Genomic DNA, 21554 nt, shown 5'->3' with positions numbered 1-21554 from the left:
TGATATCAGAACTAACAAAAGAGTTATTCAAGTTTTAAAAAACTCAAAAAATACATTAACATTAAACAATAAGAACTATCTTTGTATTTGTGATATCGACAAATTAGAATACCATACCACAGTAATTGTATTAACAGCTCCAGGACAATATTCTTACAATAATTTAGATACTATAATATATGTACCTACTTAATACTTAATCAGTGGCCTAGAGTTTGGATTTTTAGGTTTTTACATAATGTGTATTGATCATTGAGTGCCGTTGTATGTTGTAAGCCGTTTGGTCGTTTGATGGGAGTTTTTGCATATATGAGAATATTTCAGGGGTAAGAGAATACTTAGTACAGTTATATCATATCTAAAAATATCTTATAAATCCACAAAAAAAAAAACTTACTAAGATAGGCTAACCTCAATTTAGGGTAGGTGGATCCAGGCATTTTTTCACGGTTATGTTTTTGTTGGGGATCTGATATTTTGATTAATTTTGAAATATATTCATTGTACATTTGTACTTACTTATGATTGATAATATAAATTAATTAGGTATATAAATAGGGGTTCGTGTTGTCCTGATGAAGTTGTTCAAGAGCATAGCGGGTAGCTTTGTCTGACGTTCAAATGTATTTAAAGAATTAATGTTAACAAACTTCATATTAATATATTATTGATTAGGTGAGCAGAGGCACGAAATATAGTTGCCTCAGGGCGTTAGTAATAGTTGACACGGCATCACGATTATCATAATCATCGTCTACGGCCTACAAGGGGCCTACTTTCTATAATACATTCTATTCATGGTTGAAATATACAGGTTATTCACTGGTTAATGGTTATTGCATATATGCTCGGATTGTTATCATCGGATATAAAATGGCTGCGTAACGGGATATCACAGATATCAATTTTACGTGTACCATATAATATATACTTATTGATTATTATTGGCTCGATTTACGTTGACATTTTTGTTTATATCATAAAACATTTGATGGAAAACGCCAGAATGGGTACCTACCTATATAATATATGCTACAACAGTACAACCTCTCATAATTCAATAACCATGATTCTATACGTGAATATTCGTATTTAATATTTAAATAAGTTTGGTGAAATCAGCGTGAATCCGTTACAACAATTAAATAAATTATTACAAACACCAATAATTAATAAATAATACTTATTTCATTCTAAACATAATACAATATAGTGTTAGTTTTTCTTTAAACTAGATTTATGTGGGGGTTTTTACTCAACGATATGGTTTAATTTTAATTTTAATCAAATATTAATTATGTTATATTTTAGTCTATTAGACTTAAATACGGTGTTTTACAATATTTTTTTAGGCATAATTTTCTTTATTTTATATTTCATCAATAGACATAACAAATATATTTTGAACTCTCAAATTGATCTATGTTCATTGCTCAGCACTTTGGTATATTTCGGCTGAAGTCTGACTTTAAGTTAACAGTCAGTCATCAACTGATAATTTTGTGTGCATATTTATCATTTTTATTCTATATTTTTACGAATATTATTATGCAGTTAAATCATTGCTTATACAATACTATACTATACTATACTATACTAATATACTATACTATACTATATATACTGTACCTAATAACTGTACATAACAGATTTTTCATTTTGATTATCCTAGTGTGCCCGTAATAATGAGGTTTTATTGCTTAAGTATTTTTAAATACTATAATATACAATAAAATATTAAAATAATGTTAATTATGTTTATTTAATAGGTGTACTAAAAATTATTAAACAATTTAGAAGATATCCGATGAAAATAAATATTATTCAATTAGCCGTGAATGAGGTGCCTATATGTGAAATATTATTTTGACGTCATATTGTTCTAGTTAACCACGCGGTGGCCTATTTTGTATACGTCATATGGCTGATTTACAACAATAAGTCTAAAAGAATTGCACGCATGTTAAATTAAATAAAATATTTTTTAAGTGATAATGTTATCTTTAAAATGAAAAAAGTCGTCATCAACGTTAAGGGAACAATAAAATAGTAAATCAATAAAATGGTATTTTTTTCTGAGTGCATTTAACGATTAAATATAATGAAAGATTTTAAATACCAATTGGCAATTGGTATAATCATCTTGCATAATTTTTACTAGAAATTTCTTACACGGCATCATAAATATATTTTCTGATTAGGTACTCCATTACTATCAGTAGTTTTATGTTCCGAATAGATTTTTGTTCCAAGTTAAATTTGTCCCACGTCTCTTACAAGTTACAGCGCATGCTTAGAATAGCAATAGGCAATAGGTGACATTATTTTTGTATATAGGTATAAATACATAAAAAGTATATAAATAAAAATATAAACTATTAAATTAGAACTGATTCAAATGAAAAAAATAACTATTTAATCTATTTATATTTATGCGTTTGAATTTAAATCACGTTAAAATTATAAGATATTGCAAGTTATTTTGTAGTTGAAAATTTCAAAAATTTTCAATTAGCAAAGAGAAATTTAATACAAGTTTTATAATAATTTGTTCTTACAGAAACTAAAAAATATCAAAAATTCAAACTATGCTTAATTTTTTTTGTAGACATTTCAAGTTAAAACTTCGAAAAAATTGGATATTTAAATGGAAAATAATAATTTTAATAATTTTATTAGGACTTGATGCTTTTTACCACAATGCCACTATGTTTATTATTATTAAATTTACATAATGAAATTATCAAAATATTTAGATTAATTTTAAGCTATTTAAACCATAAACCAAATTATACCGTTCTACCTATTAATATTATAATAATATTGGCTTTTGGCAAAAATTAGTTTAACCCATCGTATTACTAATAGAAAATCAATTTACTAATAGGCATAGCACCATAAATAAACATCCTAAGAAATATAAGCCGTTCAAAAACATTTTTTCGAGGGTACCTATGTAATTATTACAAAAATAAATTTGTAACACATGAAACACATCTTTTACAGTGACATATTTAATGACGAGTTACACTCATCACCTACTATGCAGCAGAGCAAGTTTTCCGATTTTTGTTTTAAGTGGATAAAAATTGTTTTCTGAGTTAAGAAATTTGACAATTTAACGCAAGGTTTCTCAAAAGTTTTACTTATACTAATTAAAAAATATATCAAATATACGTTGGTATAAATTTTTTCATAGGGCATATTTGAAGTCAAAAGGTATCAAAGGCTAAGGCAGATCAACTTACCTACATAGTTTTTCTTTAATTTATTATACATAGGCATATTTAAATAAATAAAACAGCCATGATAACGCAAAAGTTCTTTTGGTCATATATATTATTATTCTTTAATGTTTTATTCTATAATGTTATTTATTCTGTTAAAATTATTTATTTTTGTTGAATATATGCAAATGTTAAATATGTATACAAAATACAAATATTAAGTATTCAATTATAAATTATAAAATGAATCTTTGTTTTTTGAAAAGCACATTCATTAAGTAGGTGTAATAGGTGTAATAGGTATAACATTGGTGTAAATTATCAATGTTTAAAGTTTTTTGAGTTATTTCTTATAGTTAGGTAAATATAAAAATATAAAAATTCAGTTTTACATTTTCTTAAATAAACGTTGATAGATTGCAAGTATGATCTGTTTTAATTTTTTTATGTACGAATTAAGATTTATAATCGATAAAGGTATGATAAAATTAAGACGTAAATTCCTAAAAACGAGTTCATGGACACTTTGGTTTTTTTATATATTTTATAAGAGTAAATACAATATTTAAAATAATTAAAACGCATTAGTATTTTCATCACACGCATTACAGTAAAAAAAATCATTAAAGTTCATGGACATATAAAAATAAAATAAATGCGCATTAATTAATTATTAAGTACCTACCTATAGTAAAAATAATTGAATAGTTTTAAATTAAAATCGGAGCTATGAATGTATTGGTTTAACAATTGTTATATTTTTCGGTCTGTCATCATCTTTTGGATCAGTAGTAAAAATGCTTTAAAATTTATATTTGAGAGTAGCTTCTGAAAGCAAATTGGACACATTTTTTTTGTGGTGTTTAAAAGTTAAGAAATTCGCAGTTTTAACAGTATTTCTCTTTACAAGTGTACAAACTAATAAAAATCGGTGGAAACAATAGGGCATATTTCTAGACATGGAAAAATTAAAATATTTTGTTTCAAATTGTGCTATTTATAGAATTTTTAAAAGTTATTTATTGATTCATGTATAATAAAAGTTGTATTGTAGTTAAAGAAATTCAGAACATTTTTAGTTTTAATATCTAAAGCTTGAATTATATATTTAGAAATTCCACATAAGTTTTTTTACTTGAATTAAAAGAAACGTTTAACAAGTCATATACATTTTATATGTGCGATTGGAGTACACATTTTGACGACATTAGATATTAAAACATAATAAATATCAAACTATTTTTGTTATAATTTAAAAATATTAATCATAGAAACTTGATACATTCCATTATTACTATTATCATATTTCATACACAATGCAATTTTCAAATTATTTAGACTAATAGCTATTATTATACCATGAAACTATTCACACCGCGGTTCTTCGGTACGTCAGTATTGATTTATAAGTTAATAACAATGATATTTATTATTTATAGTAATAGTATATGTGCGTCTGTGCGAGACATAGGCACGCGTGGGCTTATGCAGCAGACGTGGCTACAATTTTTTTAACCATCCACCCATTCACAATGTTAAAATTCAAAAAAAAAAAAAAAATACTCTAATAGAAAATTGAAATATATTTTAATGTGATAATACTTCCAAATTCCAGCAGTTAAGTGAAGAACTGAAAAAAAACTTAAGAGAATACTATTTTTTGGCCAATTTTTTTGTACCAAAAAAAAACTTCAGGTGTGGCCATAGCCCTGTACAAGCCACACTCGTGTGTTCGTCTACGCAGTGCGAGATTTTAGTAAAAAAATTTTTAAACATTACGTACGGCTAATAGAATTAGAGAAAAATAAATTATCAATAGAAATATAAATAAAATATATTTTATAAATTATTCTCATAGAAATAGAGACCAACTTAGTAACTTTATAGTCTCCTTTTAGAAAAGTTTTTTGTTTGCAATTATTTATCATTGCATTAAAGTTTAACACATCCATCATGTTATGTGACCTATTGAATGCCGAGGTACACTCAAACATTTTGGGAAAATATCTAAATTGAATATGCATGTAAGATATTATATTATGTGATTTATAACAATATCTACCAAAATGTTAAATTAAATCGAAAAAATAAAATAAAATCGTATACCTAATTGGTCAAACAAATTATTTCTCCTCACATAAGTTGTTTTTACTGCATTCCAATATGGAAATAATAATGTCACGGTATTTAAAAAAAATTACATTTTCGTTGATAATAATTTTTGTGTAGGAACAACCAATCTATTTTGCGTAAGTGTAACATAAAATACTAGATAGTAAAGACTACTATACTAGATTATGACGAGTTGTTTGGTTTAGCTTTATTTAAATTTATTTGATAAGATAATTTTTTGCTCCAACAATTTGGCATTTTAATTAATAGGTTTGTGAACAAAATAAATGTATTCATTGAACTAGTAAACAGTAATAGTTTCGTTCCTTAGCAATTAGAAACAAACGTCATCATTGTTACCTACTTACGCATTTACATTTTATTATTCATAAATGTTTTTAAAATTAAATATATTAAAAATTACAAACAATATAGTTCATTGACGAGCATATAGAAAAACATGTATCCATTAACGTCATAGCTCTTTTTCAAGTTCATATAACACGAAAAATATGTTTATGACAATTAGATAATAATACTAGGTATATTATAATAGTTAAATAGTTTAATAAATTAAAACAGTTCAAATTAAATTAGAAAACTATTTATCGGATATCGACATGAAACGATAAAATTCTTTTTGTGACCATTTATACACTATTATGTATTATTATTTTTTATTTAGCACGATATTTTCTAATTATTTAGACGTATTATAAGCTAATGATACAGCGAACACGGGCAAGATGATAATATAACAGGGACCTACCTATATTATAATAATAATTGTATTCATATATTAATACGCAAGTACTCTTTTTTCTGAATATTAACTCCACCTGTATACATTAGTAGGAGAAAAATATATATATCATTGAAAAAAGATTGTTACGTAGAGTTTCACAAAATAATTTGTATACCTAAATACCTATACTGTAAATGTTACAGTTACGGCAGGTAAAAAACGAAAATAGGAATACAGGGCACAGCAGGGCCGTCCTTAGGATTTGCGAGGCCCAGCGCGAAAACCAATCTTTAAACTAATTTTATCACTTTTTTCAAACGCGAGGCCTCCAAATGTAAGCAAAAAGCGCGAGGCCAAGGGCCTGGGCCCGGCTCACCATCTCTAAGGACGGCCCTGGGGCACAGGCATACAGCAGTAAAAGAATTTTTCCCAGGTGAACTCAGGTAAGTCGAATTATAAAAAGCAGTAACCTATCCAATTCATATATAATAAAGAAAATAATAGTTTTTTCCGCGAAGTTTTCATACGAATAAAAGGAAAAAAAAACACAAACACCGATACCGAACGCACAGTTAATATGTGCTAAAGAATGCAATACAATTTAATTTACTAACCTATTTTAGTGTTGATTTTACAATAATTAAAATGTTTTTTCTGGTCGAATACTGGTCGAATTCTGGAAGACACTAGTTATCACTTATCAGTGTCGTGATGTTCATAGTCGCTGGGTCGCGAAAGCAGCCGTAATCACCCATTTTTTTTTAGGGTCTCTTAAATTTTTATTTGCTTTTCGTGTTCCTGGTCTATATAGATTATAAGGGCTAGGGACTCTGCAAAGTATTATTAAAATATTTGACCGTACGTAATTTTTCTTTACTGGGCCCAAGGCCATTCATTATGTGGCCCCAAAAAACTGATCCATGGGCCTTTGGTGTGCCAGGCCGACACTGCTAGTCATAATATATCTACTAGGTATGTGATATTTTTAGCGAAAATTTGTTCCAAGTGAAATTTAACTAATAGAAAAATGAATTACTGTAATAAGCTAATAATAAAAAAAAATGTATAAGGTATTTTTAGAAATAGTGGTTGACACATTGTTTAAATGACAAATATTTAATTCGTAGAGACATTAAATAAATACTTTCTGTATTATGATATTGTCATATTGAGTTATGATATTTATTAAATACGATTTTATAAAAAAATGTATCAATTAGGATAGTTCTACATTTCCACACCTTCAATATTATCGATGCGTTTTTTAAAAATTGTTTTAATATATTCTTATGAATGACGTGGATAGGTACTAATAAATATCACTGAGATATTACATCACTGTTATCTCATATCAGACATTTAACTTTTATACATTTATAATTATAGCGTATATGTTTGTGTAGTTACGGTTAATAAAATAAACGAATAGTTTACGCTGAATGAAATAAATATTCAACACTGATTCTGCGCACAAAAAACTACTCGCCCGAATCCAAAAGGTTAATTACGAATGTATTTATTACTCAATTTTATATTAATAATAATATAATTGTTTTACAACATAATAATAGTTTATATTTGTTTTGTAAAACATTATTTCATGCTTGCGAAAAAATGTATCGCTATATTAAATTATACAGTTCATATAAATACCTAGATAGGTATACATAGGTATGTATAGCATTAGGGCCGTTAATATTTCAAAATATATCATTTTACAATGATAAGATCATTGACAGCATTATGAATCTATTACAAATACCATGTCATTTGGTGTATTTTTCAGTTAGTAGATGACCATTTTTTTTTTATGATAATTATTTACTTTAAATATTATATTTGAAACGTATATTAACTATTAAGACATAACTTGCTTGCTTAATTGATTATTTATTTATATCCTACTTGCTTATTGCAGGGTGCATAAAATATGATATATAGCTACCTACATTTTTATAGAAAAGGCAAATAATCACGTTAGGTGGTGAAATAAAATTCGTAAAACAGCACACCAGGATATTTTCTGTTGATCCCTGTGGTCCTATATAATATAATCAACCCTGGTTGAATAAATATTGTTTAATTGTTACTTCCTAAATTAGCAACACTGGAAATCAGTGTTGTGATTTCACTTTTATAAAGTCTTGGAAGTTAAGATAAAGCTTATTTTTTTTAAACTATCATGGTATTATAGGTATCTATTCAATTTTTTTTTTTGTTAAGTTTTTGCATTATTAAATACTATGCAAGCAATAATGAATATTTCTTCTAACTTGTTTAATATAATTAAAAATATAAATTTTCCTGGTTTGTAGTCATTGACCTAAATAAAAATATGAATACGTAATAAAAAATTCATAAACTAGATTATACATCCAAAATCCAGAAGTAATTTACTATAAGTTTTTAGCAATCGAGGAAAATATAGGTTTTTATTGTTATGATTTTCTTGTATTATAACATCTTAGACATTTTTAATAAACTCCACCATATAACTATTTAAACGAATTATTATTAATAACTAATAAGGGTTTATCACTAGCCAATATATTTACATTTACATTTCATCATCAAAAGAGCAATATTAATGTTTCTTCAATAACCGAGCTATACTGAAAATAGGCATAATATTATATCCTACTACAGTTGTAGGTATTACCGAATAATAAAATTGAATGATGAAATATAATCATCATTATTGTTTTATGATCAAAGTTCAAATGTTATCTAAACAATCATATACTGTAGTAGGTTAGCGATATAAGATTGAAGTAATTAGATAAATGTCAACATTTAATTAATGTAGTATTGTGTTTAGTAAAGTCAATAAGTAATTGTTTAGTACCAAAGTAGATTTATCGTTACACTTTGTAAATGGGATACCATGATCTTAGAAAAGCTGTGAATACTGTGGGTAAAATTAATATAAAAATAAGAATATTATGTTATTTCACGCTAATAAATTCAAGCAAATTCGTAAATATATTGAAAAATAATAATATTTAAGTAAGTATTTTACGTAAGAACTAATAAGTAATGACAAGTTAACATATTTTCATGGACTAAAAATCATTCAAATATGCAACAAATATGCAATAAAAAAACATTAAGATTTAAACATTAAAAATTGTATTTGGTATAAAAAAAATATAAATGTATAAAAAACACATATATACGGTAAATAAATACATAAATATTTTTGTTTAAAAATAAAATATTATCAAAAATATACAAATCCTGAAATCCATGCTCTAGTAATAAATAATAAGTACCTAATAACTAATGCATTTATAACAGTAGAACGGTGATCAGTGAACGCATATTATTACGAATATTACTGCATTTTATTTTATAAACATTTAAGTTAAATACCAATAGTTATTTTATTTATTCTTATGTTGGCAGGGAAACTTTTAATTTTTAAATCCAATCTATATTTTTAATTTTACAATCTTGAATACACTTATAAAAAAACGTTAGTTACCTATCTAATATAGTGGTTTAATAATAAACATATAGGTGAAGAAATAATCAAGACAGTATAAAGTGATAAAATTGCGTGTAATCTTAAGATTTTTTCCAAAAAGATAATTTGGAAAAAGTAATATTTTTTATACTAATGCTGTAATGTGTATCGATTAATACAATAATCACTCTGTATTATATGTACTAAATGTAATATGTAATCCTGAAAATAGATTGTCTATATTAGTTATACGAAATACGAACACATAGAAATAAAGTAGGTAGTCTTAGAAATTATATTATATACTAACATACTATAGATACGTCATTTTGTATGTGAAATATATAATAGGTATTTGTATTAGTTTCCTATGAAATCAGTTACTGATATACCGTGACTTTACTGACTAATGATGTTACTTTTTTTATAAATTAATATAATTATTCCCTTCTTACAATATTTCAATACCTATTTTGAAAGTTGAAAGGCTAACAAGTATAGTAAACGTTATCCTTTGTACGTCACACATAAAATATTACCTATAATTACCTTTACAACGATAAGTTATGTTTATATTATCAGTGTGTTATTTACTAAAAATATACTACAAAATTACTAATCATCACGTGGATCATTAGTGAACGGTATCCATACGGGAAATGTCGGAACTTTTAAGAATTTAATAATAAAATTAAAATTGTAATAATATGATATTATAAACTTAAGCTATTATTACGTTATAATATTTTAGCTTAAGTTTATTATAATTTATTAATTTTTTGTTAAATTGGCAATTCAATATTACCTAGCCTACAAATTACAATACATTATTATTATCTACCAATACTTTTCGTATTATGAGTGAAGTGAGGAAGATGTATTGTGATATTACTTTATTGGTTATACAAATTGGTCAATAATATGGGTATATTACTTATTTCACACTTTTTGGACTTGTAAAAAGATTAAAGTTATGAACTAATCAGAAATTAAATAGATATTGTACCTTAAAAATGTTATCAATGAAATACTGTGTAGTTTTGAATAAAACTTGGAAATCAGTAAAATTAAATTAATTGTCTATGTATAAAAACATAAAAAAATTACCGGTTTTTACTTTTTAGACAAACGTTGACCTCTTTTTGTTGTTGGATCAACTAAATTCTATCTTTATTTACGATTGTGGTCTATTAAATATTTAAATTATTTTTGAAAACCTCTATATCTCTTATCTATTTTCTATCGAGTTTGCGTATTATATATCTTTAAAGGAAATCTTAATGAGGCTATCGTCCATAACACTACTTTAATGTCTGCATTCATGAATGGATCCTTTTCAATATAAAATCTTGTATAAATATTAAATGGTAACTATTAAACTACTTACACATTGTAATAGCTGAGCTGTAATATTTTAAAATAAATTACTAAACAAATTAAATGTAAAAATATACGACTTATTGATTGAGTGAACATATATAATACATTTTGAGTATAACATATATGGTTACAAATTGGTTTTATTCAGAATCATTTTATGAATGAACTTTTGTGTACCTATATTTTATCTAATTATACTCTATCTCTATCTAGCTATTGTTTTATTAGAGTCATTCTCCGTACCTACACTCTTTTTGTTCGTTATATAATACTATAGCTATATTAGTTATACTAATTTTACTATGTAGTATCGATTGTACTTTAACTCTGCATAATTCATATTTTGTGATAGGTTTAGTCATATTCCTTTATAGTTTTGAATATAATTTTTATAATATTATGCATAATTGCTATCTAAGTTTTTTTTATTACCTATTATACAATCCAATACCTTTAATTGCGATTCCCTAATTATTAATGAAATTAAAATTTACTGACTAGTTTTTTAATAATAGACACTAATTACCACTAAAAGTTTTTATATGTTATTTAGCGTGAAAACAACAAAACAATAATTGTTTTTTTAGCATACATTACTTCATGTTTCGATGTATAAAAATCAAATTTGACTACTATTTTGCTACTAGTAATTAGTAAGTTATAATAATTTAAAATTATCATGACCTGAGTCAACTATAATCATTTTTTCGTAAACTAAAATACAATTCTTAATATAAATGTCTTGTTTTATATATAAACAAAATATGACGACCAAAGTTACTCAGACATCTATGTACTATTGTACTATCAATAATCAATAATATCAGTATACATATAATTATCATATTATATTTCTAAATATTAAATAGCTGGAATCAAGTTCTACCCATTTTAAGTTTTACAATGTCTATTTTAAACGTGCATCGAAAATAATTTGAATTAGTTACAGTCCAATATTTCAAATCCTCTATAATATATTTGACAATTAAATTGAAACTGTTAAATAGTTTTCCTCTACGAATTTAATTTGAATATAATATATAATATCGGGGAATCAATAAAAATATGCCACTGTTTTTTATGTATACTCATAGTTTCGTACGCAAGGTTTCATTATTATAATTATGTGTTCGCCGTGGATGTGGAATGTGAATAAGGCATCAAAAAAGGGACTATATATAGGGCCGGTGACGTCTGACAACGCAATCAGCGGAATTCAAGTACCTAGTCCTCTTCTTTGATAAAACACGTCGATTCAGCATATTAACTCGACGCGATCGTCCCCTTAGCAAACCGTAAGCTCTTAGAACCATTGAGTTGACTCTATTATGTTTCACCCCTAAATTCCAAGTAATAATCAATGAAACAGTATAAGTTTTTTTTTTAAATTAGATTAGAACGTGTATTTTTTTTAAATTTCTCTTACAATACATATTATATTGATTTTCATGAGAATTTCACTCATTTCTATAATTTTATTTTATTATCCTACTATATTATATCAAGAAAAACTACTATTGTGGTGAAAGCAAGTTAGAGAAATGTAATGTTTATAATATAAAAAAGCGGGTAAGTGGATGTCGCTCTGCTGTACTTACATTAGGTAGGTTACAAGTTGGTCACTGTATAATGGATTGTATTAAATTTGAATTCAATGATATCATATCATTCTACACGAAAAACGATTCTGAGCAGAGACGGTTTGTCAGTCTGGATATTTTATATTGTTACCGTAGTTTGGGGTGACTTTGATAATGCGAGGTGAGATTGATTTTTATCGAAATTATTGATTTAGTCGTATAGGGTGACTACATTGTTTATATAATAATGATATCAATTATCAATAATTATGAGTGGTTAGATTGTGATAATATTTATCGTTGATACAATCACGTTTTTTAAATTCATCAATCTGTATTATCACATTTACTAACGTGCGTGTTGGTTGTCAAATTCCTGTTAGCCACAAAATATCGCCGTAAATTAAGTAAAAGATTATATGATAAGTTTTTTATTAATATGGTCCAAATGATACACTTGCATGGAACAAATCTGAATTATCGTTACAATTTAAAATAATTTATCTATCGAGTATGATAGTAATATGTATCTTTGTATAATAACGATACCATTTTTAGATTTTTAACTATAAGTATACAAAAGTTGAGTAATTATGTGTAAAAAAAGTTACGGTATTATATTTTATTATAGCATGTAAGTTTAATTAATATTATAAATTACAACAAAATAACTAAAACCATTACTTTTATTTTTATTTTTATTAATTTCTATGGTGATAGACAAAGTGTTAGAAATTAAAATCCCATTTTTAGCGTTTTTTTGTAATTTGTCGGTTTACGACCCGCATTAACAATTTACATTATTTCAGAAAAAAATGAAGTATTTCATAATTTTAAATATACTGTTTTAAGAGTATTAAACGTTGAAAAAATACAATTTTTTTAATAATTCTTTTATAATATTTATTTTTCATGCATATTTCAACATTTTATTGCATACCTATATTTATACATTATAAGATTTTTTAGCGCTTATTTAGTTGATTTTTAATGCATGTAAATTCGAGTTCTAGTTATTACTACATAGAGTAAAACATTATATATTTTTTTAATATATAATATTTTCATTTAAATCGGTTAATTGTTGTTCAGTAATCAATATAAAAATTTCAAAAAAATTTAGCAGTGGGCCATCTGTATAACAATTGATGTTTCCTTATCAAAATTATGATAACTAGATAACTTTTTGAAAAAAAAATTAAATATATTTTTGATAACAGATTGTAAATAAAAATCATACACTTACTTTTTTATTTGAGTACAAATTTTTAATTATATGTTTGGCTGTAGTTATTTTAAAATACAACAAAACTAGTGTAGTTTTTTTGGTTCTAGTCTGAACCCTCTAAATAGTCAGTATTTTTTCTAATACTTAAGTATTTACAAAAATATTGGAGGGGTACAAATGTAACAGACACCTTCAGTGATACACTGTTGCACCTATTTTATTTTATGTTATTTAAATGAAATTATTTTATGTTATACATATTTAATTATTTAAAAGTAAAAAGTTATGTAACTATTTATTATTTGAGATAATCTGCTTACCAAAGTTATATTTTATTTGAATTCAAGGTTATTATGCTATAATTGTTTTAACAATTTAAAAGTCAAAAACTATGTTACTATTTAAGGTCATCTGTTTACCAAAGTTATGTTTTATTTTATTTAAATGTAACTGTTATATTTTATATGTTTTATAATAATATAAAAAAGTAAAATCATCAACGTAACATTTGTCCCAAGTGCTGTTATAATTGTACCCTGTATCGGGTTGTACAATTGTAACATATTTTTTTTTATAATTATATTTATTCAACAACATGTGAAAATAATGATTCAATACACAAATATTACTTTACTAATTGAAAGTGTAAATGAATCAAAAATTTTTGAATTTTGGCAGAAATAAATAATTTTATGAAAACTGTTACATTTGTACCCAGTATCTTATATTATAATTTGCTTATAAATTGTTCAAATTATGATGATTCTTGGTAAATTGGCTTTGATATCAAATCATTTCTTATTGAGTTACTACTTTAATACACATTGTATATTTCCCTGAATTGACTTTGATGGGTAATTACAAATAAACAGTTAAAATGTATAGTACGAGCCAGTGGCCGCTCGTGGGTAAATTATTTGGTGGTGCACACAGTGGTGACTCGTGATGTTTAAAGTAGATGGTATAAAGTTATTGCAAAAGCTCTTTAAAAAAAAGATATCAGTAAACTACAAATTAAAAATTTTCGATTGAAAAAAAAAATAAAAATAGAAAATATACAGGTGGAGTTAAGAAAATAATGCCGAATGGCAATATGGTGACATCCTTGCAAATAGCAACTATATTATATAGGTTTGCATACCAAGTTCTCTTTTATTTGTTAATCCTCACCACTCAATGGCTCGAACGTATTTTACAAGGACCGACGGTGTTCTGACTGGCCTGTCCTGCACACTAGTTGATGTTTATTTATTGCATATCTCGGCTACATTTTAGGAGTATACTAATTGTCATGTTTAAGTGAATATCAAATGTTTATAAAATTGAATTTTGTGTTATGGAATAAATACAGCTTAACAGATATTGAATTAAAATTAAAATACACATTTAGTATTATATCTATATTAATCTATGTGCAGGTGTACGCACACCTGCACAAAGGCACGAGCTGCCAGTCGCCACTAGTATAAACAATTATTTTTACCTATATTGCTGCGTTAATGTACAGCTTATATAAGTTTGTCAAAATTAAAAACATTACATACTGAGTGATTATTTTAATATAAAATTCTCTAGAAGAGTATCAACTTTTTCAAAATACATAAAATAAAATTGTGAACGAGAAAATAATTAACTATTGTAGTACATTGTATGTTATACTTTTAAAGTACCTATATAGGTAGATTTAGAATACTATAAATAAGCGGACTGGAGTGGCACTAAACTCCAAAATATATTGATATAATAAAATTGTAAACATCCGTCTAAAAGAATTAGTCAAAAGACAAAATGAAGATAACATAACCATGGGGAATTTTTGACAGCTGTGAGTAATAAGTAATAACATACGCAAGAGAACTGATTAACTTTTTATTACATAAACAGATAATATTTTTATTTTATGCGCAATGTGATATTTTATATTTTTACTATTGTTCATTATTATCATAATCATTTTTAATTTTTGCGTAATCTAGCTGTGTGATCAAGATAATATTATAATAGTTATCATTCAAATTTTATATTTTTTTATTATTATTAATTATTATTTTAGACAGCTGTAACCAACAGTTAGGTATAGCTTTGGGGATTTTTTTCCGGGGGTTTTTTTATTCAGGCGATTTTTTTCCTAGATTCGTAAAAACTATTAAAAAGTGAATGTGGAATTGATATTTTTTAATGTGTAACATTTAAATAAATTTCTCCATATCATTATTCCTAATGGGGGCAGAATAAGTGCTTTTATTATGTGCTCTGATTGGAAAAACTTGGCATAGTTTGTTTGCATAATAGAAACAAGATTATCATGTAGGTAAACACTTCGACGATTCTATGTTAAATTGATTCTAAAACATATATTTACTAAATTAAAATAATAATATTAATCATACTATAGAATACGTTGTGATAGAATACCCAGCGTCTTTTGAAAGAAGATTTAATGGAATATTTGGAACCATTTGTACCATACCATATATTTTCGATTTATCCATACTTGAATTAGTTACACCACTAGTAACTTTTTCCTGAAAAAAAAATGTTTAAATAGTATTTTCTTTTTAAATTGACACTGTTTTTAGGAATAGTCGAATAGGTACGTACAATAGTTAAAATATTTGGATTAGTTGATGTAACTGGACTGATACCAGTTTTTACTGTATCTTTTTCACAACTGTTTAATGTTGCCCAATCAATGATATAAAGATCCAACACTTTATTTGTTATTGTAAAATCAAATACTTGAAGAACATAATATTGGAATATAAAGAAATAATTTACAAATTGTATAAAATTACAATAACAATATATTATACTAGCTAAATAACCCGGCGTTACCCGGAAAAAAATTTTGATTAATTAACTCCTTTTAGGTGTAATTCGCTGTGGCCGCTGTGCATATCGAAGCAAAATCATATTATATTTTAATTTTTAGCCATCTTGCATACAGTTGCCCGTGAGTCTCGCTTATGGTTATGTGAACAGTATATTATCAGGTAAGAAATCTACGTGCGTTAGATTAGAGACACAGTGAAGGTAGTGATAAGGCAAATGAATCAGTCTATCAATTTTTTCCATGTTTACCCTTTTCAAACCCTGTAAGGTTGAATTTTGAAAAATTTTTTCTTAGGGGTTTTTTGCATTATAAAATGAAACTACCGATTAAATTTAATACTCATAGCTTCAGCGGTTTCGGCTAGGCGATTTTTTTTCGTTTTTACCTTTTTTAACCCTTTTAACCCCTGTAGAGGTTGAATTTTGAAAAATCCTTTCTTATTGGGTGTCTACATCACAAAACAAAACTACTGTCCAAATTTCATACTCATAGCTTTAGCGGTTTTGGCTAGGCGATGATGAATCACTCAGGACAAGTCATTTTATGTATAGATACTTGCACTTATTAATTGGAAATATGAAGGGTTAATTGAAATTAATAGAAATCATTTACATAAACGTTAAGAACAACAAGAACTTATTATCCTTGTAGGTATATAAATTATATTTTACTTACACGTATTATCTGTAAAACTTTCATAGTACGACCCAGAAAACATTAAACCAACTATTAATTTATCAACTTTTTTTTTAATCTCACACACAAAGTCACTAACTTTTTTTGCAACATCATCTGTGGCAATCTAAAATAAATATATTAAAATAATGCAAAATAAACACCAGTATTATGTTATAGATTGCTTTTTTAAAATAAGAATTTTTGTTTATAATATATAATATAAAATAATAAATTATAGATAATGTTCTATTTTACTCACATTATATATGTTTGCACAATTAATAAGAAGACCGTTAACTTTAAATGTATTTAAAAAATTGACTAATGGATCAAATTTTTTCGTCTGAAATACATTTGCATCCGGGGGATTAAATATTGAACCCCAATCATCGGTACCATCGAATCCAATGCGTGTGTAAACAGGCTTGTTAGCTTCTACTAAGCTTCTTATTATATCTTTAATCATTAAAATTTTAATATAATAACATACAGTATTTAACATATTTAACATATTAGTATATTTTTTAGTGAGGTAACTCGTACTATTGTCTTATTTATAATAAATGTTCACCATTAGTTGACTCACTAAAAATAATAATGACACCATTAATTTGTTTTTTTATTAAATTTTTTTGATACATGTGATTGGAATTTTTTCTTTTGCCTTTGTGTTTTATTAAAACTACTATTAATTTATTTTACTCTGTTATCATTGAGAATTTAGTTATCATGAAATAAATTATAAGGTGTTCATCATAACTTTGTTGTGTATTATCCATTCATCTGTACGTTAATATTTGATATTTATTTTAACGCCTATAATTTAGAACAGTATTCTGTTTGCTTTTAATTTTCCTTAAATAAAAAAGGCCTAACGAAATGTTTTCAAAAATATATTTTTTTTAATGAACAGCACCTTAATGTTAAAACAAATTACCCCATTTAAAGAGGTAGGGGGACTGTGTATATTTTCATATAGGAAACACCAAAAATAAGAAATCAGTGTGGTCTACGCTACATGTTTGTGTATTTAACAGTCTTGTAAATGATACTTTTAAAATTTTATTTAAATACAGATACAAATACATCCATTCCGAACATTTTTAAAATACATTTAAAATACTTTAAAGAAAATGTATTTAAGAACAAATAAAAATACTTGCCTTGTATTTAAATGCATTTGAAATACTTTTTTCATTTTACTCAATAAAAGTTTATTTGAAAAATTAATTTTGTAATTACTAATTTAAAATAGTGTAATGTTACATTTGTTAACTATTATTTTTGACTTCTCCTTTTTAAATAGTTAGCAGTGGATAAACTCAAGTACCTACTATAAACAACACTCAGGATTTATTTAACATTAGCACATTTATTTAACAATTCACGGTCTGGCCTCAGGACAACCTGGTCGAGAACGCTCTCCGGCACAGGTCTGCCATACCATACATTGGTATCATATTACATTAACCTCTTTTGAAAGATGTCCACCCATCATACAAACAAACATATTACATATTATTGTTATTAGCTTAAGAAATATTTAACACATTTTACTAGGTATTATTAGAACTTTTTGTTCCTTCTTCTTAAATTTATACTAAAAAATGAAAATAAATAAAACTTGTTTTATAATAATTTTGAAATAATTTATTATTTAGTAATTAAACAGTTTTTAACAAAATCAGAAATTAATTTAATTATTTTATTAGGTTAGAAATTATTGATTTAAGATATATGTATTCAACTTTCAAAACTGATTTTAATTGATTAACAAATGTACTGGGTTCCTATAGGGGTCTCAGAAGTCGGTATAATATTTATAATAATCATAAACGAGACAATGTGAATAATGACCTCAACATTTATGAATGAGCAAATATTATAAATAAAATTATATGATTATTATAAAAAAAATGTGACACGTGGCGACTAACGAATAATTGTTTTGAATTTTTAAAGTATTTACATAAAAGATATTTGAATTTCAAATACAAATACGTCCAGTACAGTATTTAAAATACTTTTCAATAGTTTATTCAAAGAGTATTTAAAAAGTATTGCAAATACCATAAATGTATACATTTTCTCAAATACTCTTTACAAGACTGGAGTTGTTTATAATTACCTTTATCTGATTCCATTATATGGGTATCAATACCATTATCACGGCTAAAAACATATTGACCTATATCAATAATGTCACAACGTTCTGGCAGTTGGCATATATCGAATACATATGTACTTCTCCACACTCTTCCAGCTATATTGCAAATTATCTGATTTTTTGCGCCATCTTAGAAACACATTATATACATATTTAGTGAATACAAATTATTATGATGAAGTGAAAATAATATTATTTTTATATTTTCAAAATGTGAGTAAGTTGGTAACATCTCTACTGTACAGTGAGCGTCAAGTGTACCTACTTCATAATTGAGCACTGTAATTTATGTGTTAAATCTGAATTCGATGATAAGTAATTGCATACGAAAAACAATTCTGAGCGGAGACGGTCTGTCAGCCCTACCTATATATCAATAAGTATATTTTATTTTAAATTGCATTGCTGCTATGAAATTAATTATGCATCATGCGTGGTAGAAATGCTTATTAATATCGATCTAATTTTTTTGAACATTTCATTGCGTATATAGTAAAAAATAATTATATTTGTAAACGTTTTAAGTTCTTACGAATTATATTTAAAATTACAGAAAAGGTGGATAAGTGGATACCGCTCTGTTGTACTGTATTTGTACATGTCGTTGTAATGGATGTGTTATATTTGAAGTTAATGATAAATCATTATGTACGAAAAACGATTCTGAGCGGAGACGTTGTGTCAGCCCAGCATACTTGTATACAAAATAGTTAATTTAATTAGCTTTAAGATTTTTAAAATTATTTTTCAGTTAGTAATTCATAAAATATTTTATTTTCATAACTAAGGCCTAAGATTAAACATTTTAATAGAAGAATTCACATAAGTTTACCTATAAAAAAAAAAAGTATACTTAAATACTACATTACTTTAAGTATCATTAATTTTTTATGAGTTTTTGTATAACTTATGTAACTTGTGTAACTTATAATTTTTACGATATTTTATATTCATCGGTAAATTAAAAATATTGATCGATTTCTGATATTTTGTTGCATTTCCAAACGAATAACCGTAGACTCTTGAAATGTTCACCAAATATTTGTATTAGGAATTTTCATACACCGTAAAATTTTCAAAGTATTTTTACTCTTTTTGAGCATTTATAGCCATGATAATTTTTTCAAATTTTGTAAATTATTTTACAGTTAGAAATTCATAAAAGTTTTCTTTTTCATAGCTTACATACAAATTTTAATAGAGGGTTCCTAACATATTTTTCTACCTTTAACAAAAAGGAATAAGAGTGCACCGGAAAGTCACGCTTTTATAGCTATTAAATATTTTAGATTTTTATAAAATAATTTTGTAACTATTCAATTTGATTATTTATACAAATATGCTAGGCTGATGAAACTTCTCTACTCGGAATTGTTTTTTGTAGCAATGATTTATCACTGAATTCAAATATAATACCATCACAATGACATGTTCGACAACCACTGTACAATAGAGCGGTACCTACTTGTCCAACTTTTTCACTTTTTCACTTTTTTTTTTGTTTTTCTTGACGTTTTCTAAAACTTTTTAGAATTTTGACCTTTCAAAATTACTAACTAGATTCACTTTTCTATAAGAAAAGATGCTGATCTCGAAATTCAGAGAATTTTTACTACCCAAAATGTTGATGACAGACAGAAAAAAAACACATCATTGTAAATACAATACATTTTTCGTTCCTCTCAGAATCTAATTTCATCTAATTTAAACTTCATAATATGTCAATAGACAATAAAAAAAATATTGTTTATTTAAGTTGAGTACTGGGATTTTTTACTTTTGTCCCCCCTCCCCTTTCAAATATTTAACTAGATTCAATTTCCTATCAGAAAACATATTGAAGATGTAGATCGAAGCATTTTTACTGTTTCAAAACGCAAAAGAGTATGTCAGGCTCAAAAAAACACATATAATTGTAAAATCCATGCATTTATTGCCATGCTCAACATATTGTATCTTTTTAATAATATAATAGTGTAATAATATTGTAAACAATAATATAATTGAAAATAATCATTAATACCTTGTGTTGTCGATGGAGGACAAAAAAATATACAAAAAATAAGCACTATTATAATTTTCATTTTAATTATTATATAATAAATATAAATTATTATACGAGTACTATATCTCGGGTA

General features: G+C 25.7%; 1 protein-coding gene across 1 annotated transcript in view; it reads right to left on the bottom strand.

Annotated features, from left to right (window-relative positions):
- LOC100167587 (branched chain aminotransferase 1, cytosolic) overlaps positions 1-21554 on the bottom strand; it is a 38412-nt gene extending 16858 nt beyond the window's left edge. The window contains exons 1-6 of the mRNA XM_029491764.1: positions 21440-21554; positions 19378-19545; positions 17509-17705; positions 17247-17373; positions 16340-16476; positions 16129-16263 (exon numbers count right to left, since the gene is read on the bottom strand). Coding sequence (XP_029347624.1) covers positions 16129-16263; positions 16340-16476; positions 17247-17373; positions 17509-17705; positions 19378-19545; positions 21440-21500 — 825 coding nt within the window. The 5' untranslated portion in view covers positions 21501-21554. The remainder of the gene's footprint in view (positions 1-16128; positions 16264-16339; positions 16477-17246; positions 17374-17508; positions 17706-19377; positions 19546-21439) is intronic.

The sequence above is a fragment of the Acyrthosiphon pisum genome, chromosome A3, assembly GCF_005508785.2.
Source record: "Acyrthosiphon pisum isolate AL4f chromosome A3, pea_aphid_22Mar2018_4r6ur, whole genome shotgun sequence".
Classification (NCBI taxonomy): Eukaryota; Metazoa; Arthropoda; class Insecta; order Hemiptera; family Aphididae; genus Acyrthosiphon; species Acyrthosiphon pisum.
Note: the sequence above shows the minus strand (reverse complement) of the source record. Positions and strands in the feature narration are given on the sequence as shown.